Raw genomic sequence first — 26,984 nt, forward strand, 5'->3', positions numbered from 1 at the left:
AAAAATAACCCTCGATAGGTGAAATTCGCAAAGTAGCTAACTTTATTTTTTACAATTATTATAGATGTTTTAAGGTTTTAAAACCCTTCACTACACACTTTATATGCTTTTCTCGGACAGGCATGAACATTTTCACACTTTTCTCTCTTGTTTAAACGCTCACGTTCAAACCATCGTAGAAAAATAAGTCCAGCATTATAGAATGAAACCAAAGGCACCTGCAGGTGTCTTTGATTGTACAAAACATTTCGTCAACATTGTTGTTTGTTGGGGAGAAACTTACAAACATACAGTACAGCACTTCAGAGTCATATGGCGATCGAAGATTTATGTAAGTTTGACAAGCTGGACGCATTCTGCACTGTACAGGAGACAGCACGAGATTGATAGACAATGATCTACAGCCAATCAGGACGCAGAACACAAGGCACTGAAAAAAAGCATGCATAATTGCACACACAAGAAATCTGCGAAACAGCGAGGCCGCGAAAGGTGAACCACGTTATAGCGAGGGACCTCTGTATAAGAACCAGTCCATTTACCATTGAGCAGTCCACCTACCAGCAACCTGGAGGAACCCCTCTCCTCAACCAGTGATAAAGTATACACATTTCTCTTAGGGAATGCACATTTGTCCCTCACCATGAGTAGTTACTAAATGATCACCAAGAGAGGAAAAAATATTTTTAAAGGAAAAGATCACAATCCAAGATGGCTGCTAGGGTGCAGACACACAGCTTGGCAGGTCCTGTGCGTTTGCCAAAAAACCCACCTAAAAACCCCTGTATCTTGACATCAACTTGTCTTTTTGTTTTTATACATTTTTATCTTCTGTGGAGTTCGACATGTCCAAGAAAACTGGATAATTATACCACTTTCCCAGCCAAATGGAGTCAACATCTTTTGTTCACAAGATTCTTGGATTTTGGTCATGCTAGACCACCCCCAGGTAAACATGAACAATCAAATATACCACAACTGTCGCTGGAGATTCTGAAACTTGTTCTGATGCTACTTTTGGCTGGTGATATAGAACTAAATCCTGGACCTAATTCAAACATCAGTGATTTGGACTGGCTACAACTAATTAGCCTAGTTAGCCTAGGCCTGCCTGGGCCTCCATCTCAGCTGCCTGGGCCTCCATCTCAGCTGGCAGGGCCTCCATTTCAGTTGCCTGGGCCTCCATTTCAGTTGCCTGGGCCTCCACCTCAGCTGCCTAGGTTTCAATCTTGGCTGCCTGGGCCTCCACCTCAGCTTCCTGGGCCTCCACCTCAGCTGCCTGGGCCTACATTTCAGCTAGCTGGGCTTTCACCTCAGCTGCTCGGGCCTCCACCTCAGCTGCCTGGGCTTTCACCTCAGCTGCTCGGGCCTCCACCTCAGCTGCCTGGGTTTCCACCTCAGCTGCCTGGGCCTCCACCTCAGCTGCCTGGGCCTCCACCTCAGCTGCCTGGGTTTCCACCTCAGCTTCCTGGGCCTCCACCTCAGCTGCCTGGGCTTCCACCTCACCTTCCTGGGCCTCCACCTCAGCTGCCTGGGCCTACATTTCAGCCAGCTGGGCTTTCACCTCAGCTGCTCGGGCCTCCACCTCAGCTGCCTGGGCTTCCACCTTAGCTGCCTGGGCCTCCACCTCAGCTGCCTGGGCCTCCACCTCGGCTGCCTGGTCTTCCACCTCAGCTGCCTGGGCCTCCACCCCAGCTGCTTGGGCCTCCACCTCGGCTGCCTGGGCTTCCACCTCGGCTGCCTGGGCTTCCACCTCGGCTGCCTGGGCCTCCACCTCGGCTGCCTGGGCCTCCACCTCGGCTGCCTGGGTTTCAATCTTGGCTGCCTGGGCCTGCACCTCGGCTGCCTGGGCCTCCACCTCAGCTGCCTGGGCCTCCACCTCAGCTGACTGGGTTTCAATCTTGGCTGCCTGAGCCTACATCTCGGCTGCCTGAGCCTACATCTCAGCTGCTCGGACCTCCATCTCAGCTGCTCGGACCTCCACCTCGGCTGTCTGGGCCTCCACCTCGGCTGTCTGGGCCTCCACCTCGGCTGCCTTGGCCCCCAACGCGGCTGCCTGGGCCCCCATCTCGGCTGCCTGGGCCCCCACCTGCTCTACCCAAATTACAGTCTCCGGTAAAGGGTTTCTCATCATTAAATGCTCATAGCATTGTCAACAAAAGGACAAGAAATCCTGCTATTAAAATTTACAGAGGAACAAAGATCTGCAAGACATTTAATCAGGCTAAAGTAATCTGGGACACTAAAAATAAACCAAAGGGGCTTCTATGTGGACACATTAACATTCGCAGTATGTTACCAAAGCATGAGCAACTGGAACATATTCTAAGCAATTCCAATATTTCTATTTTGGGTATCTCTGAATCTTTGCTCACAAGTTCTTCTCCTGAGTCTGCGGTTGTCTTTCCAGAGTACACAGTATTCAGAAGGGATAGAATTGGAACAAGAGGAGGAGGAATACTTGTGTATGTAAAAAAACACCTGGACTGCTCTTTACTTAGTTCACCAATAGGTGTCGAAATAGAACATATTTCTGTTAAAATCACTCTTTCCCCAGAAATGTCATTTACGTTGATCTGTTTATATCGCCCTCCTTCCGCAAAGAATATTTTTTATGAACAACTACAGAGATTACTTAAATATCATACTATAAATAATAAGTCTAATGAAATAATTGTAATGGGAGATTTTAATGTCAACTGGGACTGTGAAAAGGACAGAAAAACACTCAAGGACATAATGGAGACTTTGAACTTTACTCAAGACATTGAACAACCCACAAGAATAACGAGACACTCTAAAACTAAAATAGATCTGGTTTTCAGTAATAAGCCCGAGCGAATTATTAAATCTTATAATTTTATCACTCGTATTTCAGACCACAATTTTATATTATTTTCTAGAAAACTTATAAAATCACGGGTTAAGAATGACTTTCAAAGTTCATCTAATAGGAGATCCTTTTATGAATTTATACCAAGAAGTCAGCGACAAAATGTAGGAGAAGCATTAGCATCAGTTAACTGGGAGCCTTTATTGTGTAGTGATGATCCACAATTCTGCAGCAGTCACTTCACTGACATTGTCAAGGATGTTATATCAACATACTCCATTAGAGGTCGACAAAAAATAAAGACAACATCTAATTTGCCCTGGTTAAACAAAGAGTGCAAGAATTTAATGAAAACAAGAGATCAATTACTAAAACAGTTCCTGAAAACAGGTCTAACTCTGGATAGACAGAGATTTACTTCAATGCGGAACAAAGTAACAAGAAGTTTGAGACAGGCCAAAGCAAATTGTTTTATAAATATAATTGAAAGAGCCAAAGGTAATGGTAAAATTATCTGGCAACACTTAAATAAATTACTTGGCCGTCATTCAAACAAAAGTAAAAATACAATTGAACTTTATGTAAATAACTCTATTGTTAGAGAGCCTCTATCTATTGCCAGTAACTTAAGCACTTTCTTTATTTCATCTGTTAAGGAGATCAGTCAGAGCTTTGACTCAGTCGTATGCTCTGATAATGTGAATGATGTTGGTCAAAATTTGTTCACCATCACTCATATTTCAGACACTGAAGTTGCTAAACTAATTACAGGTTTAAAACAATCAAAAGCACTTGATGTATATGGTATTAACACAAATTTCCTAAAGGAACATATGGATTTGCTTGTACGTCCAACAACTCATGTTTTGAATATGTCTTTCGAACATTCCATTGTTCCAACAGATTGGAAAATTGCTGCAGTTACACCAATTTTCAAAGCAGGTATGAAGACTGACATGGCTAATTATTGCCCCATAAGCATACTCCCGGTCGTATCTAAAATAGCTGAGAAGTGGGTGGTTAAACTCCTCACTGCTCACCTAGAAAACACCCAACCCTCATTACATCCATTGCAGTTTGGCTTTCGGGCACATCACTCCACAGATACTGCCCTGTGTATGTTAGTGGAGAACTTGAAGAGCTTGCTGGACAAGAGTCCCTGTGTTGGAGCTGTATTTTTAGATCTGAAGAAGGCTTTCGACTCTTTCGACTCCCATCAGATATTGTTGTCCAGATTGACTCAGTTTAATATCTCCAGTCAGGCTCTTCAGTGGTTTGCCTCATATCTCTCACACAGGAAACAGTGTGTGGTGTTGGATGGGGTTAAATCTCCATATTTAGACTGTGATACAGGGGTTCCTCAAGGATCTGTTCTTGGGCCCTTATTGTTCTCTCTTTTTATCAATAACTTACCTGAAGTCTGTCCAAATATATTTGCTCAAATGTATGCGGATGATGCAGTTATATATACGCAAGCAAATAGTGTCCAGCAGGTGGCAAAAGATCTTACAGCTGCTTTAGCATTAATGCATAGCTGGCTGGAGGACTCATGCCTAATGTTGAACACCTCAAAAACTGTCTGTATGTATTTTTCAAAACGCCCCTTAAACTTGAAGCAGTCAAACATATTCCTGGATGGAGTAGAGCTTGAATTAGCTCCGGAATTTAAATATCTTGGGGTCATTCTAGACCCAACATTATCCTTCAAGAGTCACATAAATAAAGTGTCCCAGGTGCTTAAATTTAATAATCGAAATTTTAATCATATACGTAATAATTTAAATATGAATGTTGCAAAAACTTATTTTTACTCAATGATCATCTCTCATATGGACTATTGTTTGACGTCCTGGTCACTTGCTTGTCCAACAACACTTAAAACTATTGAAAACATTTATAAAAGAAGTTTAAAACTACTTGACAAAAAACCGACTTCCCACCACCACTGTCATGTGTTAAAAAAACATAAATTACTGAACTTCAATAACTTAGTGAAACTTAAAAGAGTGTGTTTAATATATAAAGTCTTACACTCCCTTGCTCCACCACCACTAAAGCAGTTCATTAGGCATAAAGAAAGCTCAGACAGGACCACTCGAGCTACAATCCGAGGAGACTTGTTTATACCCCACAGACGGACAGCATTTGGGCAGAACGTCCTCTCTGTTAAGGGTGGCCATCTGTGGAACAGTCTTCCTCAACCCATTAGAGAATGCTCGACATTCAATTTGTTTAAAGCAAAGGTTAAAAACTGGTTATGGACAAATCAAGTGTGTGATCATGTATGAGTTGTATAGTTTTAATGTTTTATTTGGGAACAGAATGGTGTGTATGTGTAAGTTTGGTGATGAAGTTTTTATTATGAATGAATGATGATTTTTTATGAATTATTGTCTATTTTTTTATGTTTAAGGACAACAGATGGAAATTAGCCTTTGGCTATAATCTGGCATGTTTACATTCATGTAATTTTTTTTTTACATTTATGTTCATTAACATGCACTGTCCTAAATAAATAAAATTTTAAAAAAGTAAAATTAATAGAGCTCTAGCCTCTATTACTGAGGTCCAATTTCAGTTAACATATTAAAATATTTTCATTTAGAATAGCTCTTAAAATATCAAGTGCCAGTTTTTGTGCAAGCCACTTCTGTTTTGCAGGGTCCTGTTTTGTTTGAATTGCTGTCAGAATAAAAATATGCCAAAACAAAAGCAGAAAAGGTGTTCGAATAGCATGGATAAAATGTAAACTCCAATTGATATTACTGTCTGCCAGCCTATCATCCCAAGCCAAACATAAGTTATAACCAGCTGTCTATGTCTACAGTCACACCTCCGAGGCACATCACAGAAAATCTTATAATTCTAACAGTCTTACAGGGTGTTATAGAAACAGTGAAAGAAAGCCATCAAAGCCAAAGAGACTTTGCTAAGATTGTACTTTTGCTGTTTATTGTTATTTTAGATGTATACAGTTCTGTGGAACAGAAAACTGTCATGAAAATATCTATAAATCATTTTTTGAGACATAAAAACACAGCAACGACAATGCAGAAAAGAGATAACCTTGGATAGTTTTGGTAATGAAGTTTGGATGTAGGCAAAATGTTGTTTTAGATAATTAAATAATTAAAAGCTCACACTGTTTCTCTAATTATGTGAAGTTTCAGGGTCAGTTAACTGGAAACTTTCTGATATTTCTGTTTTATCCTCATTGGACTCCTAAAGGTTGTGTTGTACTGACTTACACACAGGAACTTGTGCATTCTGTGTCGGTTCACAGCCCATGTTCCTACAGTCTGACATTCTGCCTTCTGGGAAAATTCACATTACATTTATAGTGTTTTTGTCATTTAGCCAATGCTTATATCCACAGAGACGCGCTGAGACTACAGCAAAATGCGATTAAACTAAAACCTTTACCAGCAGTAGTGCAATATGCATGTTTTTAATGCTTTCCTGTTCATCACTGTAATAGCAATTCATGCGTATAAGAAGCCACAGTGATGAAAATTTGTTCGTATGAAAAATGGATTTTCTTTTCAACTGCAGTCCTTATTTTTACAGGTGACTGCTGGATCTCTCCTCCAGCCCTTATTGGTTAAAGCTTCCTATGACTGTATTACAGCCAGGTCCCACTGACCCCCATTATCTTCCTAGTCAGCAAGCAATCAGTGTCCTGTTCATGTCCTCGTGAGGACTGGCTCTTATCTTTTGATTAGCAGTTTGCGGCTCGCACCCAACTGCTATAAAACTATCTGTCTGGTCTTCTTGAATGCCTCTATTATCAAAAGAATGTCGATAGCTCTTCGAAGAAAAAGCCCTTGTTTTGAGTTTGCATTATTATCTGAAGATGATGCGTCTTTGATTTTATTTTTCCCCTTTATTTTTTCATGGAACAGCAATGGTGTAAATGTCAAGTAGAGAACAGTTTAATAAAACATGGCAGACGTCAGACGTGTGATCGTTTTAAGAGTAAACTTGTGTAATATGGTTAGAGATAATAAACCTCAGCTGACTAATCAGGATTAATATGTATACACAGTGTCGGCCTCATCAGCTAAATCAAACATGCTGCCGCTAGACAGAACGACTCAGAGGAGGCTGTTCTCCCTGACTTCCTGCATGATGAGTGGACCATGCTGTAATGAACCACAGGGTCTTACGCTCTGCTGCTTTGTTTTCCTCACAGTGTGAAATGAAACATTGGCTCTCTCAGACAATCCTCACACAATTTCTCAGCTCTGGCCACTCAAAGGAAATTTTTTTTAGAAGGGATTGTAGGCACTGTACGCATCCTAAAATATCCTGTTCTTGTTTCTTTCTTTCTTATCAAAGTTTATATTTTAGTGTAAGGACAGGAAGTAGCAGCAGGAGCAGCTCTGGACTTAGTTTTATAGTTTTTTTCTAATGCCACAGTCAACTGATCTGATACAGTGACCATCTCAAAAGACAGACTTGTCATGCGCTCTGATATCCTGATTTCTCACCATCATTGTTGGGAAAACTTCAGCATGATGATTTCATTTGGAATATTCTAATGAGCATATCCAGATTCATGAAAGTATGATGAGAGGTTTTACATGTGCAACACAACCCAGATACTTGGAAAAACCCAATTATAAGCAGAGTAGTTTAACAAATGTATTCATCAAAGTGACAATATTTTTGTGAAATCATTGACTTACTTATTGATTTACTGAAATTAATAGTAAACAGTAGCTGTGCTGTGCAGAACAGTAAAACACACCAGTCTGATTTGCAGAATTGTACACAGTACAGTATTATGCAAAGCTGGTAATGCATAGTTCAGTTTTTCATGTTTAGCGTCTAAGGAGCTTTACTTTCTTGTAATTGGTCTTAAGCAAGAGTTCTCAGGGCTTTTTGAAAGTATTCAAAGTTTGTCTTTGGACATTGGATGCTTTTTCATTTATTTTCAGTCCACTCCTTGTACCTGACCATTTTTTTTTCTTTTGTTAATCCACTTAATGCTGAACTATGAATTATTTAGACATAAAAAAGCCACTCATGTTGTTTCTACACGTGAGTGGCTTTTTCTACACGTAACAGACAACTTAGCAAAGAGCCCATTTGAAATAGTATTTTTAGGCATTTTGTTACTTGCAGCCTGTGCCAAAAACACATTTGTTCCCATTTCTTTGGCTGAATCTATGAAAAATACCAAAGATAATACAATTTGACAGGCAAAAAATTGTATTTTTGCACGAATAAGGTGATCCTGAAAAAAGGTATTAGCTAAAACTTTGGCTTATAGTGTAGTGTGCCTTTTTTTTAAAAGAAAAAAAAAGCACAGGTGAGGACAAAAGAAGAAGTGAAAGATCTAAAAAATGAACTACATCCGATGAATGGTACCTGAAAGTCATGCCCCTAAGAAAATAGGAAAAAATCCACCAAACACCTTTTACGGGACCTGAGAGATAAATCTGACCCGTCAGTTGATCCATCTACTGTTTGCCAAAGCCTCATCAGTCTCAGGGCATCTGGGAGTTCATCCAGTGGTGATGGGGTTTGTAATTGTTGGAATTATAATAATTATAAACACAAAAAACTGTAAAAACGGAATTTCGATCCACCATACAACACCATGTGGAAAGCATGTGATTGGCAAGTTTTTGACACAATTTTTCAGCATGACATGCCCAACACGCTGCCAATAACACACACAAAAAACAAAAAACAAAACTACACAATGGAAACGTATCAATCGTGGACTGGCCCCCCTGGAGCCCAGACCTCATTATTATTGAAGCAGTGTGGGATCATCTTAAAAGAGAATAGAACAAAAGGCAGCCAATATCCAAACAAGAGCTTTGAATGTCCATCAAAACGCCCGAAGAACTGTTCCTGAAGACTACCTAAAGAAATTTCAAGAAAACCTGTCTAAGAGAGTTCAGGCTGTGTTAAAGAATAAAGGTGCTCAAATCAAACTATTGACTTCCAAGCTCGTTAGAATGAGGTAAACTCTGTTTTTGCCTTAAATACTGCATTTCCATGGTGACAACGTGCTGAATTGTTTTCTAACTAAAATATAAAGAAATGAGGGATATCTCAAGAACTTTTACACAACTGTACAGTGTGTAGGATTTGGAGGAAATCAGCTAAAACGTGTTAAATAACATAAGTCTTATGAAACTTATATAGAACATAAATAAATCTTATCTGTCGTTTCTGTGTTGTTTCTTTCAGAAACAGCCGGTGGTTTTGATTCTTCACAGTTTATCAGAAAATGAAGGCGACTGGAGCATCCTTCCTCTGCTGCCTTAGTAAGTATCCCTGAACTGATAATGATTGGGTGTGATTAACAAACAGTTAACACATCTCAGCTTTGTGCTGAGGACTGCATATGAGAAACACTGTCTTCTGTCAATTTCCACTGTGTAAATTTGAAATTTTGAAGGTAAATTTTGATGTTTCGAGGACATTTTGTTGCCACATTTGTGCAAAAGCCATTACTAACGCAGTAACGGTGATTTATTGCTTTGTTTTATGATAAATACCTTCTTAATGTGCATGTAAGTGTAACAGGTATTCACCGGTATGAACAGCATGATAAAGACATTAGCTTCAGTTGTCTGGATGCCTGAGTCTTTTTAAAAATCAAAAATATGTCTTATGATTATTTTGGGGAGGTGTGTAACAGCATCTAAATGTGTCCTCATCATCCATGGCATAGACTTGTAGCATAGAATATTCCCAGACCATTATATAGAAAGGCTTTCCTCCCTGAAAGAACTTGTGTGTTTTGTGTTGTTTTTTTGTCTTTCTGTCCTCTGGGGAAATGTTGTGACTGCTTTGATCTGACTGGGTCAGGAGCCTCAGCCTCAGATATCTCCTCAGAGTAGACTGAAGTGAAATGTTTTTATTATTTAACTCTATATATTTCTGCCTGCGTGTGTGTCCTCAGCTTATCGCATTCCTTTGGGAAAAACTCTTCGTGGATTGTATTTCTTGAGGAAGAAACAAACGTGAAGTTGATTGCCCTCATCAAAGTCCTTGCAAAAGTTGACAAAAATAAAGTAAGCATAAAATATTTTCTCCTAATCTACATCCGTCTTTCTCTCTCCCATTGCTTTCTCTCTTGCTTTTTAAGAAATTCATCAGTGAGACCAAAGCTTCCTGTTTTCATTCCAGCTTAGCCGATCATTGCTTCAGTTATATGAGATACAGTATCAGGTTGGCTGCAGCTTCTTTGCAACAGTCGAGCTGCACTGAGCACCACCAGCTCACAGCGTAACCTGTCAGATATGTCACTCCAGTCTCAGCTGTAGACCTAATTTAAGGCCTGTCCCTCCACTCATGAAATTATTTTTCATCTATATGGGTTGGTGGAGTATGCCAAGTATAAATATTGAATGAGCACTCCAGAAATTCATGCATTGGAATTGTCATTTCTCTTAGTTGAGCTCAGCAAAATAACTTTCTCCTTCAGTTCTTCATTTATGAATTATTTAAATAACACAAATTCGTGGCACATTTTTAACATTTGTTTTTGAGATTTAAGCTGTTTGTAAGAAGTTCGCTTTGCTCTGCCCTTGGATTGTCATAAAAGGCAATTTCCACCCTGCGTGCAATTTCACTTCCAACTTAGGGATCGGTTTCATTATTGAACGCATCTTCGCAAATTCATTCTAAAGCGAAGCCAGCAACAGATACAACGTCCTGATGACTTGATTCATTACAACATGCCCAAAGGCAAACTCTTCTCTCCCAGGTGGAATAGCTTAGTGGGGTCAGCCTCATGTTAAGTCACAAAATTGGATTTCATATCAGAATGCTTTAAGCAGCGAAGGCTCCTCACAAAAATGAGTTGCCACTTTCCAATTAACTTCAACCAGTTAGGCGCCAGAGCATGACAGTAATGAAACACAGTGCAACTTGTGATATACTGTAGTTGCAATTTGTGGATTTATTTGATAAACTAAATCGAACAAAGAAGAGAAGAAGGTAGTTTTGGCTGCTCCCTTATTTACTGAGGGTTGTCTTTACCGGGGTTGTCTTAGTGGCTGGATCCGCATGTTGATTTGCCACAGATTTTATACTGGATAGCCTTCCTGATGCAACTGGGATAATATCCAGGGCTGTGACCGCCGCTAAGAGTGCACTAGCCTGTGACCACTGGTTGCTGGGCTTGAATAAAGAAAAGCAAATGTTTAATTACACAGACTGCAGCCACACTATCATCCATCTACCATTCCCAAGGACTGCTACTCCTGCTACTGTTGAGTGATGGTCAGATTTTAGTGAAGCTTACTTAATGACCTAGTGGGTTTTCACACATACTCTGCTGAAGGTTTGTCATTTTAGAGATTTCCATTTTCACAGTACAACCTTCACAAACACTACTTAGAATTTAAATTTCACCACATTTCTCTCCTGATGTACTGAATAAATTTCAGAACTAACCATTTAGCAAACTTGTTAACATAAAATACATTTTTCATGCACAAAACGAGAGAAACACCAAATTATATTTATTCCTTGAAATATTGCTTTGCCACACATGTTGCCCACCACATGTATTCCTTATTGGTCATAATCATGGAGTAGTCCTAATGGTTGACTCCCACATTGGAAAGGCGTGGTTGGGTTGGGGTCTTCTTATCTCCATTATGCTAATATAAGAAATATAGTCAGTGCTACTCTGATGCATATTTTCATGCTTTTTATAGCCATGGTTACTACTGACCATGCAGTCAAAATACTCTTGAATCCTTTTATCAGGTGATCAACCAGATTACTTTGTGGCCTGGGTTTGTGAGCCCCGTTGATATCTTAGTGAATTTTAATTCTCATTATATTTTGCAATACAGCCAATCAAAATATGTCACTTTCTTTATATTTCTCACACATTACAGTAACTTGTGATTTATGATGGATCATGAGTTGGTTAAGCTACTACAGCATTGACATTCTGGTTTAGACACATCCCAGTTTGGTCTGTCTTATTGATATTAATGGTTCAAATAACATATTAGAAACACCTTTACACAAGTCATGTTCACAGTGAGCATAAAACAACACAAAAAGTGGAAACTTCACGAAGACTTTTTTAACCTTTATGAAAGGCAGGATTTGTAGCAGGGGTTTGGGCCTGGTGGTGCTAAGATAAGCTAACTGGCAGCTAACTTTACTGTACAGATATGAGAGGATGGTGTTGATCTTCCTAACAATTCTACATCAGAAGCATGAATATGTTTACTGAACTGTTGGACATTTCCTTTTAACTCGATCTACTTCAGCTCTAGGGGGATTTTCTAAAACTGTCAGATTATTCTTTTTCCACCAGATATGTCAAGAACCACGATCAGAGCCTTTGTAGCTACAATATCTGTCATCTTTGAACTTCGTTCAGTGAAGAAATTGAATTATTTCCCCAGTTAGCAACAAACTTATTCACTGGAAATAATTTCAAAGATTTTCTGACAAGTGCAGTGTGAAAATTAAATTAGGCCACAAGTGCAAATTTTTCTTTTCATGATGTTTCACAGCATTTTAATGGGGAAAAACAATAAAACCTTTTTATGTGTGACATAGTGAAATGTGTCTCTTAAACTTATTTATCAGGAGTGGTTTCTGGGTAAGCCCCTCTTTGATGAGGAATCGACCATCATCCATCATTATGCCTTTGCAGAGAACCCCTCCATCTTTAAATATCCAGACTTTGCTGCCTCATGGGTCTTAAGCATCCCCCTAGTTGTTCGGTGAGTATGTGCAATAAATCTGTAAAACTAAATTCTTCATACAGGCTTCAGAAAATAAGGTTACATCACTATCACGTATAATTACGCATACATTTATGTATTTACTATTTATTTGCTGTGTTTGATTTCAAAATCTTATTTATTATTTTAGGCTTGCGAAGAAAGTGAAAGAGGAGCCACTTAAATCTGACTTCACTATTGACCTTAAACATGAGGTAAGATACTATGCAAGTCATGCGGTTTTGCATGGAGTGAGATCACGAGCCTACTGGTTTGCAACCATTTTCTAACAGCTTTTTTCACTCTCAAGTCAATGCCAGCCCATTATAATTTATTTGCGCAAAAAGAGCAAGGCATGAAATTCATCTAACCTTGAAGTGAAATCTCATTACTTTGGAGAATTGTCATGGTGCTGTATTGAGGCTCTTATTTTTTTTATCACTGAAATTCAGCCAGAGAGGCGTCTAGGGATTTTGTTGAGTAAACAGAACGTCAGACTTATCTGGCTCAGTCTGAAAAAAGGTGGTGCCGTTAGATCTCTTTCAGTTGAGTAGAAATATTACACCTTCTACCTACCTTATATAAAAAAAATATAGAATTCTGAGTTTTCTTTTTTTTTTTGTTTAATGAAATGTGTGCTTTAAATATTACTGTACATGTAATATGTTGCATGAATTGCAGCAGTTCATTGCTGGCAAGTTTACAGTCTCTGTATTTTTCTGCTATGTTAGACAGTTCCAGACAGCACTAGCTGTCGCATCTCATGACACATTCTTACTCTGTAACATCTCTGTCTTCTCCATGCAGAATATTTAACTTGAAACCCAGATTTTCTTCTTCAGGAAGAAATGCAGTAATACTCACCAGTTCTCAAGTCTCCTCTAATCTCTCCTCTTCTTAATCTTTTTTGTTATTCGGCTTAAATAGTTAATATGCTCCTGGAATTTTCTAAACTGTTCTTTTTATTATAATATAAAATAAGACAATAATAATACAAAAAGCAGCACATGTTTATGTTTTTAATCAGTCATTAATGTCTTAAGGATTGCATTCTGTCCTTAACTCATAAGCTTGACCACATGATTCTGGATTTTTTTCAGGTTGCCTTGTATATCTGGGACAATGGGAAGGGTCCACATCTCACTGCAGTTCCTGAGCTGTGTACTGTGCCAGAGGACTCTCCCCAGGCCAGCCACTGTGCAACCACTGTGAGCAAAAAGCCTCCACTGTGTGTGAGTATCTGCTCTGTATTAGGATCAGTTTGATTGTCCTCAATTCCCAGGAAATGAAAAGGGAGCAAAATTAAATGACAGCACAAAACAGAGGATGGTTCACTGTGAGCTATTGGCAGTCATGTAATGATGTATGATGGCCCTCTTGCCCAAGGTTGAATCTGAGCCACGCTGGCATTTCACGGTGAAGTACTGCTTTTATACCACATACTGTGCAACCAGAAATACGGAAGTCTTTCATTTGTTTTGCCAAATTAATTTAGATATCAGCCAAATGTGAAGCAACATCCTTTCAGTTTGTTTCCAAATACAAATCAGATGTTTTATTCTGTATTTTTTTTATATCTAAATATTTTTCTATGTATTTAATGTCAAATGTCAAACATCGCAATGCAATGCGTTTTTTCAAGCTCACACATTGCTCTGTGTCTTAACCTGAACGCTTGCATTATATTTGAATATTTGCTGTATTTGTCATTGAAACATAAATCATCACGCACATTTATTGTGTCATGAATCTGTAGCAGATATTTCTACCGTCTAAATTTTGCACTGGGGAAACATGCAAAACACGAAAGCAGTTTTAGTTTTCTTTATAAGCTTCCATTAGGACATTTTTTTAATTTTTTGTTGTATCTGAGTGGGAGCCAGTAAGTGGGTGTAACTAATGGAAAAAAAAATTGATTCGGTCAGAATGTAAGTAAGGTCAGTAGGATTCCTACTGAAGCTTAATCATACTTGCTGGGGTAGATTTTTTTGTGTTGTGTTGTGTGTTTAGATTTGCTGTAACTGACTATGCTGTGCTGAATTCTAAGCAAAATTCTCCACAGGATCTCCTGTGTATGATGTTTGCTCAAGCTGAGAGAAGTTTGGTTTGTGAACTTATTAGAAGGGTGTGATATTCTTTAGCCTGCAGCAGTTGGTTCCACGCACACCATAAACTGATCACTAATACTAGTAAGAAGTGATTGTTTGGGATGGATGCGACTCGAGTTTTGTGGAGAAGGTGAGGCGAGTTGAATTTGAGATGCCAGAGCTTGCTGCTGAGAGTGTCCCATTTCTGAGTTTTTCCATTTTAATTTTTCATGATTTTCCCTCCTGGTTTTGACAGAAAAAACAAAAATTGAATCTGATCTTTTCATTTGTTATTCAAATCACATAGTGTATGTGCATTTGTGGTCTTGAGTCTAGTACATGTTTGCTGCAGTGCAAACTGTCAGATTTATATTCATGTGGTTATTACCTCCCTCTCCACAGAACTTCTATCCTCATAAAACGACATTCATTTAAACAGAAAACAGGACAACAAGCCAAGCAGCCGGCAGAGAAACATGAAGGTCACAGGTTTAATAAGTATTCAGGGAGAAGTTTCCATTCAGACAGAACAGGAGGGGATGTATCGTAACTGGACAGTGAACGAAACAGTTGTGAGACAAATTGGCAAGTGGCGTAAGAGCAGCACTCGGCTGCTGCGTCGACAAAAGAATCAGGAGCCTCAAGAGGCAGATTTAAGAGGGCAAAATGATTACAACCAAAGTGGCAATGACAGCAAAGCCTGTTGTTTTTATTTTAGGCAATAACTAAACTTATTGTAGAGCGGTTTCTATCAAAATGCTAAACATTTCAGGGCAGAAGATTGTTCAAATTCCCACCCTACAACAGTTGTTTTCAAAAAAATTAGTAAGACAGGCCAACGAATAACAACGAAGCCTTGTTTATTCTGGCGTGAGACCCAGAATAAACAAAATCTTAGCATCCTTGAGGTCTGTTTTTTTTCCTTTTTTGTGTATGTGTGTCTGCAAGTTATGTTTTGGACCGCTCAAGGTCCGTTTGAAGCCACTTTTAGCTCTAGATTTAGATTGTGACGAGCATTTTTCACTCGTTTCTGACATTTTATGCATTACGTAAAAAAGCAAAGAATCTCTTTTCTCCGTTAATATTTAAATCTTTTAGTCTTTTAGTTTGTATTTGTAGCTCAGGCTTCACGGCACAAGAGATCTTTACATTGCGTAGCATTTTGTTTCATTAATATTGTTGAAAAAGTAACAGTTTGTTCAGCTGCTGATGATGTTTTAATGTGGCATACATTTTTAATGCACTCTGTCTGAAGGTGATTTAGTGAATTGTTTTTGAGAAGGAAATTGCCAAATTGCATTTAGATGTTCGTTTTTCTTTCATTGCTTTCTGTCTTTCACATCATGTGTTTTTTTTGTTGGTTTGTTGTTGTTTTTTCATTTCCGAGACTACAGATGCTACAAATGAAAACTGAATTCATTCCTGCATCCCTTCAAATATGCTGCACGGTTATCAGATACTGTCTGTCTTTAGTTTCAAAAGGAGAACCTAAGGCAACTAGAATGACAAATGACCTTAGACCATATGAAAGAAAAAATCCAATTCTAATTTCACTTTGAAGATATGAACTCCCACTAATCACTTGGACATTTAATATAGTCTTTGAGCTATTCAGCTGCAATACATGTCGAGCTTCAGGTTTACTTATATGTGATATGTGTGCATAATCTTTGACTCATGTCTCCTATTTTTATCAAAGGGGGAGCCTGTAAATAAAGAAGATATATTTGTTGCTGTGAAAACATGCAAGAAGTTTCACAGTGAAAGAGGTGAGTCATTCCCTCTCATACCAAATCCAGAAATGATGAACATTTTCCCTTTATACAGCACACATTTTTGTCCTCTTGCTTTCTCATAATTGATTTGCTTTGCCTTTGACCTATATGATTGTATGAGCAAACTCTTTCTGTAAATCTTTCCAACACTGTTATGTCTAGACTGATAAAAATACCTTTAGCTATACTGTGTCTCCCTTATTGCTCCAAATGCTCAGTCATCCAGCAGTGCCACTTACTGGCACGCACTCCCTAACATTAAGCTACCTATAGTAAATGTACTCCACTTTTAAACTGATAAAACTGTTGCGGGTTAAGTCAATAGATCAAATTTCAAATTAACTTTAGATGGATCAGGCAAATTGAACACTATACGTAAAGGGCGTCACTCAAAAGTAATTCCACTAATTACCTTAATTACATTTCCTTTGCCAAGCAGCTATTATCAGTTTCAAATGCAGACAAGATGAAAATGAATATTAGATTCAGACATCAAAGGTTAGCTTAGCTGCGTAAAGCAAGAGACATGAAAGTGTATCACGTATAATTTAAGATGTCAATCAGTGTGAAGGCTTTTTAATCTTCTGTAGCTGTCGCGAATACGAAGACAATGACATACTGTAGGATAAACTCTCATTAGGGGTGAGAAAATAGAGCCTCAAGACTATATTACGATATTGCAAGAAAATTTGCAATACATAAACAAAAAAAATACTGAACAACAATCACCATTTATGAGTGTTAATAAAAGACGGGTATTTTCAATTATGAGCTACTGTCATTGATGACACATTGCCTAGTTAGAAGTGTGAACCTATTGAAACTTGTTGTCAGCAACAGCAACATTGTTGTGCAATAGCAGTAACACAGCATAAGTCAGTTGTAAGCACAAACGTAGCCTGGGTAGTGTTCTTCCTAGAAACATTAACTACAAGTATAACTGACTGCATAACACTTTAACAGTTTAACAATAACTAGCATCATTTAACTTGCATGTTGTGTTTTGGGTTGAGCTTTTTTAACCAGTTTCGTTCCATTCACTGTTTGCTCCTCCTAATGCTCCACTGATCTTAGGTTCAGGCATTTGGTCACACATCATCCGCTGTAGTCAACGGTGTGTTTTTGCCTCAGGTGGAGAAACAGGTTTGTTTCCACAAACGATTTTCTTACATATTTTCCAAAGTACTGTGCTTTGTTGAAGGTTGTTGAAGTGGCTTGCTTTCAACGAAATCGTGATTGTAAAATTGATTTCTAAACAAGAAGGTAGCACCTAGAACTAGCCTGTACTACCACAAAAAGAAATCCGTATGTAGCTCTGTTCTTACGTGGACGTTTTTGTGGTTCTGCACTGATTTGAAACACAAATAAATGCAGAACCATCAAGTCAGTTTTGTTGTTTTCTATAGCTTTCATTCTCTCCAAAACATAAAAAGTCAACATGAGTTGACAAAAATATAGAATGAAGTAAAACATTAAAGAAAAGCATGTTACCCTTCTTAAAAACCAGTTAAAATGTGTAATGCAGATAGTGTAGTATAATAATACTGTATTTTTACTGTGATACACAATTTATTCACCTTTATCTTTCCATTTGCTTTTAATGAAGCACTTCTTAAGAACTACAGAACCTCATGCCATCTTGTAACACAGTCTCTGCTTTAACTGTGTTTTAATGTGCTGGTGTGCTTCAGTTTAAGTGGCATTTGTCTGATAAAATGCCATTTTATATCCTCAAGAGCCACAGTTGTCTTTTTTTAACAGCAATCCATGTGTAGGTTGTGTTTGCTGCTTCACTCTGTGTTCAAAGTTTTCTTTTTAACCTAATGATTGTCTAAAGCAGTCAATATCTGACCTGAATGATGCCTTTGGAATATACTTGTTTGCTTTAGCTGTTTAATGTGGTAATGTAAGATACATGTGCACTTCGAGCTTGATTGTACTTGATGTTTCTTATCAGTTCAGAACCTGTACAGGCACTGAACACAACTTTTTTTTGTTTTTTGTTTTATTCTTTTAATCTTAAACATGCCACTTTGATCCATTTTTGATGATTTATGAGAGTTGAACACAGCCTTGAGCTGCTGATGCTGCTGTAGATGTCAGGGTATCCTGTGTTTCTCTGCATTAATACTCTGTGACTTAAACAGCCCAGAAACTTTCAAATATCCAAAAATTCATGAGTCCTATCCTAATAAAATGTAGAGGAAAACACCAAGAATTAAGTCAGCAACTTGGTGCTAACTGTGCCGTATCCCAGCGGTCCCCAACCTTTTTTGCGCCACGGACCGGTTTATGCCCGACAATATTTTCACAGACCGGCCTTTAAGGTGTCGTGGATAAATACAACAAAATAAATCTAGTACCGGTACCGAAAAAAAGAAGATTTATTCATAACACACGTGAAAAGACCCAGGAAAACCGAGTTGATGATAAAAACGATAACAAAATAACGCTGAAAACTGATAAAAACCCTGAAAACCATACAGTTCAGACCTGAGCCTCAACTTTCGCGGCCCGGTAACAAACGACTCACGGACCGGTACCGGTCCGAGGCCCGGGGGTTGGGGACCGCTGCCTTATCCTACCTGTGATAACTAGTTGAAATGCAGCGTATAAATAGATTGAAAAATACAGATACAGTAATCTGCTATCTGCAGTACCTTTCCACTGCCAAAAGCTGCAGGTTTCGCAGTGCTACTGGGCATTAAGCACAATGAAGTTAAATTATTTCTGAAGCCTGACAAAAATCCCCAGAGTCAAAGCTCTGAAATGTAAAAGTAAAGGGAAGAAACCCTTTATTTTACAAGTAAGTTTGAAAAGTTTTGTGATTTACTTTGGTGTAACTAATCATATGTCTAATCAAATATTGAAAGCCAGTCATCCAAGCCAGAATCAAAAGAGGCTTTTCCCCAAGTAACAAAAGAGCACAGTGTCGGTACATACTGAATTAATCTAATCTGAACAAAGTCGAAGGATTAAAGGGAACATTGTTTATCATTTCACTATCCTTAATGATTCATCTCCCTAAATAAAATATTTACTTTAAAAACACAGAATATCAGAATGTTTTCATTTGGTCAGAAAACATTGCACAGAACATGAGGTCTGCTTGTTGTGAAACTCTGAACACTGTATTGATTTTTCTCCTTCTATCTCTAGTGCCAGTGATAAAGAAGACTTGGGAAAAGGACGCCTTATTTTTGGAGTACTACAGCGATCATGCTGATCCTTCAATACCAACCATTAATTTAGGTGTTCCAAATACTGAAAGGGGTAAGTTATCCTTTCACAGCCTCACTTTTCATCACACCAATCATCACTTGTACCGACAGATACACTTACTGGCCTAGTATATTGGTCCAGGCTGAACTGGCTAATTAGGCTTAAAAGTTATACACCTTTCACCACCACATGGAGGGGATGTGATTCAAATCCAACATTTCAGGAGAACTGGAACCAGATTGAGCGGGAGTACTTTTGTCAGTGGGTATTTCAACTTTTCAGCATAAAAATCCATTTACTGTAAATCAGTGACATGAATAAAACTCTTCTCAGTTGGCAGCAGGAGTGTGCTGCAGTTTTTCTTTTGTAAGGCACTTATATTTTTCTTTTAGAAAACTGGCTTTGTGCCTTCTGTTTGATATGCGCTTCTCTTGACCAAGAACTATAATTTTCTAACCTACTGACCACTTTAACCAATAATCCCCCGGTGACTTCTACCATCTCTAGGACTTAAATACTAGGTCACCTTTTTATGACTAGTCTTTGTTCCAAATATTTGTTTTAAAGCTGGTGGTTTCCTAAAGTTGGTTTATTTAATCATTTCACCGATGTAGCAGTTTCAGTGTTATGCTGTCGCACTCCTTACAAGCATTTAATTCATGAACAAGTGCTGTTTATAAGATCTATACCCATTTTCCATTCTTTTTTTTCTTTTTTTTTTTTGAAAATGGGTATACATCATGTAAAATCCATCCTGCTGTACTGTATAATTACTTACCTGTTTTCCAACATGCTTAATTGAAGTTTTGGATGTCACTGCCCCTTTAAATACTTAACAGTTTTCTACTTTAAATATTTAACAGTTCTCTGTCCTTTGGCCACTCTCCAGAGTATTTAAAGACAGCCTGTGTGCAACCACTCATCAAAAAATCAGGCCTCAATCCTTCTTACTGAAAAACTTAAAGAGCGATTTCAAAGTATTACAACAAAACTTGTATAGACAATTGTCTGTCTACAGCTTCTAGAAGCATTACATCTGAACATTTTAAAAGTTTTTTTTAGTCAGGTTTAGTTTAGTCAGACACCACAGTAAAGATTTTGTGCTTAGCAAGGTAACAGATGAACTGCTGATACCAGTCACTGTTCTTCTCTGATGTTACTTGATGTAACTGCAATATATGACACAGTAAACAATAAAAGTTTGATCAAGGGGACAAAGCACTGAGCAGGTGTATCTGGAATGAAAACTTTTCGATGACCAGACAGAATTTTTCTACGGTGACCACATTGCTGCTTACTCTGTACTGTGGAGACCCTCAGGGGTCTGTACTGGGACCTGCACATTAGTTTTTTTCCAGTGCTATGCCAGTGACACATTGTTCTATCACTCTAATAAAATCAAAACCCTGTCCAGTCTTACAAATTAACTAATATTAAGAAATATTTTCCAAATTTTCTAAAATTAAACACATTCTTATTGTTGTGTCGTACAAGCTTCATCCTAGTATGAATCCCCCCTTTTCCTTTACGAGTTTATGTAAAATCAGCTGTCAAAAACCTGGTTGTTATATAACATATATAAGCAAGGACATCCAGTCCTGCTACTGCCATCTAAGAAATATGATCACTTCTGCATTTTAGTGAAACTCATTGATTGTCATCCATGCCTTTATTTTCTCTTGGTTAGATTAGACTTCAGATTGCAGCAGCTTGCTGACATTACTTTTAGAATTGATTTTAAGATTTTACTTTTTTTACTTTTTGGTGAAGGACTTTACTTTTAAAGTCCTTCACCACCTGGCCCCAGAATATACACTCAAAGTGATGTTCCCATCTTAACTAGTTCAGGTGCAGATCCTCAGACACAATTATCTGTTCCCACCAACTGCTTCAAGGCAAAAGGTGATTGAGCATTTGCTGCTAGGGCTCCTTAGTTGTAAAATGATCTGCCTGAAGATCTCTAGCTGGCCTTGTCTGTGTCTTCTGTTAAACCACTGCTAGTCTCATTTGTATCATTAGGCTTTTTATATACATTTTAACATAAATTTTATATCCTACTTGCATCTTATTCTTTTAACCTTTAGGTTATGTGTGTTAATTTTAATTTATTCTTTACAATGGAACCACCTCATTCTCATTCTTATTTTGATGTTACACTCGAGTGTGGCCTATTTCAACTGATATGTAAAATGCTTTATCATTTAGTTTGTTTGTTTATTCTATGTTTCTGGGAAGCACTTTGTAACACCAGTTTTGATAAGTGTCATACAAATGAAAAGAATACAGTTTTTGAGCATAATTTTTCATTTCTGAGAAACATCAGCTGTTTCAAATTCCTGTTTACGTGCTTCAATTGGATCTACATTTAGAGCTTGGATAGGATAAGTAGCATAGACGATGTTCAGTGGTTAACAACAACTGGCTACACTTTGTAACAAAGCTCAAAGGAGGCTCCCGCAGGAGGTGCACCAGACTTGATTGACTGGGAAGAGACTCTGGGGCAGACCTGGTTTCTCTGCTAGAAAAATACATCCTCAGGTGGACTGAAAACCTTGCAATCCCCCAGGAGGGTCTTTAATCCAACAACATACCAAGCTTATCCTAAGGGAGGAACTGGGGGATGTTGTTGAGCTAAATGATGCAGAGCTGGTCTACACATGGATGGATGGATATATTTATTGTTGTTCTACCGAGAACAATAAATAAATGAAATGCAATGTACTGTGCACTGAAATGATAAGTATTTTCAATATGGCTTAGTCCGATACTCTTTGCATCTACCTTCATCCTTAAGCGTCCTTCATTTCTGTGTGAGCAATAAGGTCTGTTTTGTTTTTGGGTTTTTTGCAAAATAAGATATCTCAGCTAATTTATTTATGGTCCTTCATTTTTATATCAAGGATTTATTTATTTGTAACTTTTAGAGATGCACAAAAACTTACTTATTTGTATTTAATTCATCATTGCATCTATGGTGCAATGACCGAACCTGTCCAGATGTAACGTAATCATAGTAATGTTATAGAATTATGGAATGCATCGCACTGGGTATGGTAATGGGAAACATGCACAAATATACAGTACATAGACCTGAAGAATGCACCAAGCAATCCAGGGTAGTTTACAAGAACGGTACAAACTCTCTGCTTTGGGCAAAAAATTATTCTACCTCATAGCCATCGGCACACAGTGACACGAAAGACTCCGCGTTCCGTACCTTTAAAAGACGCTGCATCGGCTGTTGCCAGTTTAACTCCACTGTAGGTAAAACTTGTTGTTCAGACCTCTGGTGTAGACCCATGCCTCCCTTCAGTTACTGTCTCCAGGCAGCTTAGCACTTTTAACAAGGATGTCTCTTGCAACCTCTCGCTGTATAGATGTAAACTGCCACTGGGTACTTGCTAGTAAATTTGTACTAGTATGATGCAGATCTGAGCCTTCCAAAGAATAAAAGCCAACCTTCTCTAGCAAAGTTACTCTCTTATCAGTGCAGTTTGGTGTTGATATGCAACCCCCGTACTTGAGAGCCGCCTCATCTCCACCTCCTCGTTGTAGATAGTGGCAGGTCTCACACACTTCTTGCTCTTAAACAAATCCAAAATGAGAGCCTTTGCTTTTCAAACACTAAACAAATAGTTCTTCTGCACTGTCGATGCTCTCAGACTTCAGACGGAAATAATTTTGATTTTTTAAAGTCAAACTTCAACAGAAGAAAAAAATGGTATATGCAAATCAGATTAAAGGATTTCTGGATTTCTATCATGCTGACGCCTCTGTTGGTTCTGTGACTTGCATTGGGGTTTAAAATAACTCCACAAGAAGAATATGTAATTCTTACCTAAACAAACCTGCATCTTGTTAAATTTACTAATGTGGATGGGGAAAGTGCAGAAGTATACATCTCATAGTAGTGAAGTCTTAAATGCACAAGTTCTTAAGGTGACATAACTGGTGTACAGTTGGAGGTCGTATGTGTGAAGAGTAAAACAAAGTGACAGTGGAGTCCCCTGGGCCCCCTCAGTGCACTCAGCAACTTATTATGCATTGCTAATGCACAGCTGTTTGGAGTAGGGCCACGCTATAGTGAAAGTAATCCTCTTTCAGTTCCCTTGAAACAGTAAAACCACATCGATTTAGAACCAGTAAAATCCAAGAGAAATCGTTAAACATGCCACTACCTGATGTATATGGAGAGTGATTGCTTTGCTTAGGGGTAATTGAAAGTGTAAAAATGCTCATACATTACTCAGTCATGTTGAATTCATTGATGGAGATGGAAACTGACTTTTTTGTTTACTTGTTCTTTTGCTGCTTGTCATCCATAATGAGGAGGTTTCTTACCATAGACACTGTAGCATATCATGTATTACTGATTTTGTATTTACTGAAATGTTTTTTTGGTTGTCCAGTCAGAAGAACATCTAAATTCATTCAGACCAAGGGAACATGATCACTATATAAAATATAAAATATAAATATGGCTAAATACACTGTTGATAGTGTTAAAAATACTGCCCAGTGCTACCCAACAGCCTCCTAGTAGATGTACTGATGGTATACATGTGAACAAATACTAGGTGTTTTTCAGTAAAGCTGACGTCTGAACTCGAGCTGATCTCTGATCAAGGCCACTGAGATTTAAACCCATCCAAGATTTTTAGTAGCTGCTTCTGTTGGATGAATTTAAGTCTTCCATCACCTCATTATCCCGTTATCAAGATATAAAATACGCCATCAGCCATTTACAGTTGAGGGGTAAAAACTAAGGTGCTGCCTACTGTAGTATACACGTAGACTTCATCTACACTAGCCTTGAAAAGGTCATGAGAAGTTGTCATTAAATTATAAGGCCGCTATAACAGATTTGTATCATCTGCTTTCAATCAAATACGTAAATGGTTGTCTAAAGCTACAGTTTGTCTTACTTTTAGTGGGCAAGCAAGAATAAATAAAAATGGATAATTAATTGCAGAGTGTGGAAGTGTAGTGGATCTGATCTTACCTAAAGATTTAGATTATTTAGGTTAAAGAACATTTGTTTAATTATTGCCCGAAGCAGAACTGATATTTCATGATCATTTCTCTCTAGACAATAGAACATGGGGTAAGGGTAAGATGCCATTCACAGTCTGCAGACAGCCAACCAGACAGGCCTGCAGCTGGTTGTGCTCTGACAAAAAACTGAAATTGAAGCTGTCAGGATTCTCATGGAGTTTATTCTTTTGCATAAGTCAACACATTACCTTTATTACCTAAGAGAGTACTAAGAGTTGGTATGACTTGCCCCTGAGTTTTACACCATGTTCCGCAAAAGGGCAGTGTTGGCCAAGTCGTTCTCCCAGGTAATCTAAAAGAAAGTGCCTCCTTCCCTTCCAATTTTGCCTTCTGTGATGGCAGCAGTCCACGGTCCATCATCAAGGCAGGGGCATCTTCAGTGATTCTGGTAAATAGCCAGATACGTAAGCTACTGTCAGTGCATAATGTCAGTCAAACAGAACTAATAATAGGATTTACATCCAGGAGGATGTACGGTAGATTGGATTTCTGCAGTGTGATGTAAAAGATCTAGTAAAAGACTTTAAATGAGATTGCCCCAGCCACAAACCACGACAACAGAAAAAAACCCTCAGTGATTTACAGTATCTATATTTAGAAATATGCAACAGTGTCGGGTACTTATCAACATGAGGACAGTGGCCATTACGTTATTAGATAAGAATGCAGTGAAATGAGACATAAAAGCAATATATCTGTCTCAAGGAAAGGAGCAGATGATCAGTACATAAAAAATTAATTTCCATTTCTTTTGCTCATTTCTTTCTGCTTCTTTCCCAAGGCCTCAAACTTTATGCTAATGATTGCTGAGAGCATCCTTGAAGTTCATCATCGTCAGGCATCGATATGTCAAGAGTCTGTGTTCATCACTAACATTGTTGCCTGTGCCCTCGGAGCAAATCTTAAAGCCATATCGTGCATTTACATGTGCACAAAGAAAATGAAATGCAGCATAAGCCGTCACATTTATCAAGTAAAGAGGCACAGACTGGCAGACAGAATTATTGTCAAGAGTCCAATGTAAAAACCGATCTGACGTAAAATAAATTCATTCGCATTGTCCTGAAAAACAAGTTGATAGGTTTGTAGCTTAAACCTATTCGCTGGAACGTTGAAGACAGTTTAATTACACAGCAAAAGCAAAGTTCTTCATGTTTCTCGTGCACGGGAGAGAACTGGACAAACGCCGTCCCTTCGCTTGACCCCAGTTGCTCTCGTCCGCTCCCCCGTAACACTGCTCTTTTATTGAGGTCACATGAATATACATAGTTCATTAACATATGACGTCTACATACAAACAAAGAGTACCTTGCCTGTGCATTGTGTAAGTGTGTGTGTGTGTGGGGTCAGAGTGTGACCCCATAAAGACTTCCCTAAACCTGCTGGTCTGGAAGTCCAGCAGTTCATCTAAACAAAAGGCATTTAGCCTAAAACAGACATAGATACGTTTATCCTACCACAAAACAATAAGAGAAGGTACGACCTCTCCCATGCTCCCAGGATGTGGGTGTGAATGCCAGAACACTCTGGAATGCACACAAAGTCTCCACAGACTACTAAGGATCAAACCTCTACCAACATGACATCAATTATACAACTCTAAGCATATATGAGTAGATATTTCTAAGCATAAATGACAATCAACAATACAAATCTAACACAAGTATTCACCCAACTCAGAACTGTCTAGCTCATCATGCATCTGTCTGAAACCACAAAGAAATATTAAGTCTGGTGAAAACCCACATCTTTACAGTATACATTTATTTTGAAAATGGAAAAATACACTCAACAGGCTGAGTTTAAAAATTTATATAGTCTGAGCAAGTGAGGCAGAGAATGATGCAAGACCTTGAAATGGAAAAGTGGCATAGCAACTTTATCAAGCAAGTACGAGTACGGTTCACGGCCAAGTATGAACAAATACTTGGGTAAAAAAAAATGTCAAAGCTGGGCCAAAGCAAAACTTTCTGTAGTATTATGTTCACATGAATGTAGCTGTGGTTGTTTGCTATTTTCTTCTAAAGATTGCATTAAACATGAAGAAGAAAACTACTATCTATCTACGACCCTGATCTTCCCTAAACTCCCACGACTAGATATAAGATTACCAGAGATCAGCGTGTTTTTTGAATTTTATTCCTGTCAGCAGTTCAAGGTGTCCCTTCTTATTCTATATTCAGATACCAGCAAAAACACCTTGGGTGCCTTATAAATAAAACAGTAAGGCCTCAGTATTCTTTGTGATGCTTGCCACCAGAGATTTCCATGTCTCAGCTCTCAGCCCTGA

General features: G+C 38.4%; 1 protein-coding gene across 2 annotated transcripts in view; it reads left to right on the plus strand.

Annotated features, from left to right (window-relative positions):
* Positions 1-26,984, plus strand: part of b3glcta (beta 3-glucosyltransferase a) — an 80,173-nt gene that overhangs the window by 47,767 nt on the left and 5,422 nt on the right. Inside the window, exons 5-12 of one of the 2 annotated variants that reach the window (XM_085184604.1) lie at positions 9,041-9,117; positions 9,759-9,870; positions 12,419-12,555; positions 12,707-12,770; positions 13,656-13,787; positions 16,342-16,411; positions 17,492-17,560; positions 19,577-19,690. In XM_085184604.1, the coding sequence (XP_085040730.1) occupies positions 9,041-9,117; positions 9,759-9,870; positions 12,419-12,555; positions 12,707-12,770; positions 13,656-13,787; positions 16,342-16,411; positions 17,492-17,560; positions 19,577-19,690 (775 nt within the window). The remainder of the gene's footprint in view (positions 1-9,040; positions 9,118-9,758; positions 9,871-12,418; positions 12,556-12,706; positions 12,771-13,655; positions 13,788-16,341; positions 16,412-17,491; positions 17,561-19,576; positions 19,691-26,984) is intronic. The other variant, XM_085184605.1, reaches the window with a different exon arrangement.

Source organism: Neolamprologus multifasciatus, chromosome 14 (assembly GCF_963576455.1).
Source record: "Neolamprologus multifasciatus chromosome 14, fNeoMul1.2, whole genome shotgun sequence".
NCBI classification, from domain to species: domain Eukaryota; kingdom Metazoa; phylum Chordata; class Actinopteri; order Cichliformes; family Cichlidae; genus Neolamprologus; species Neolamprologus multifasciatus.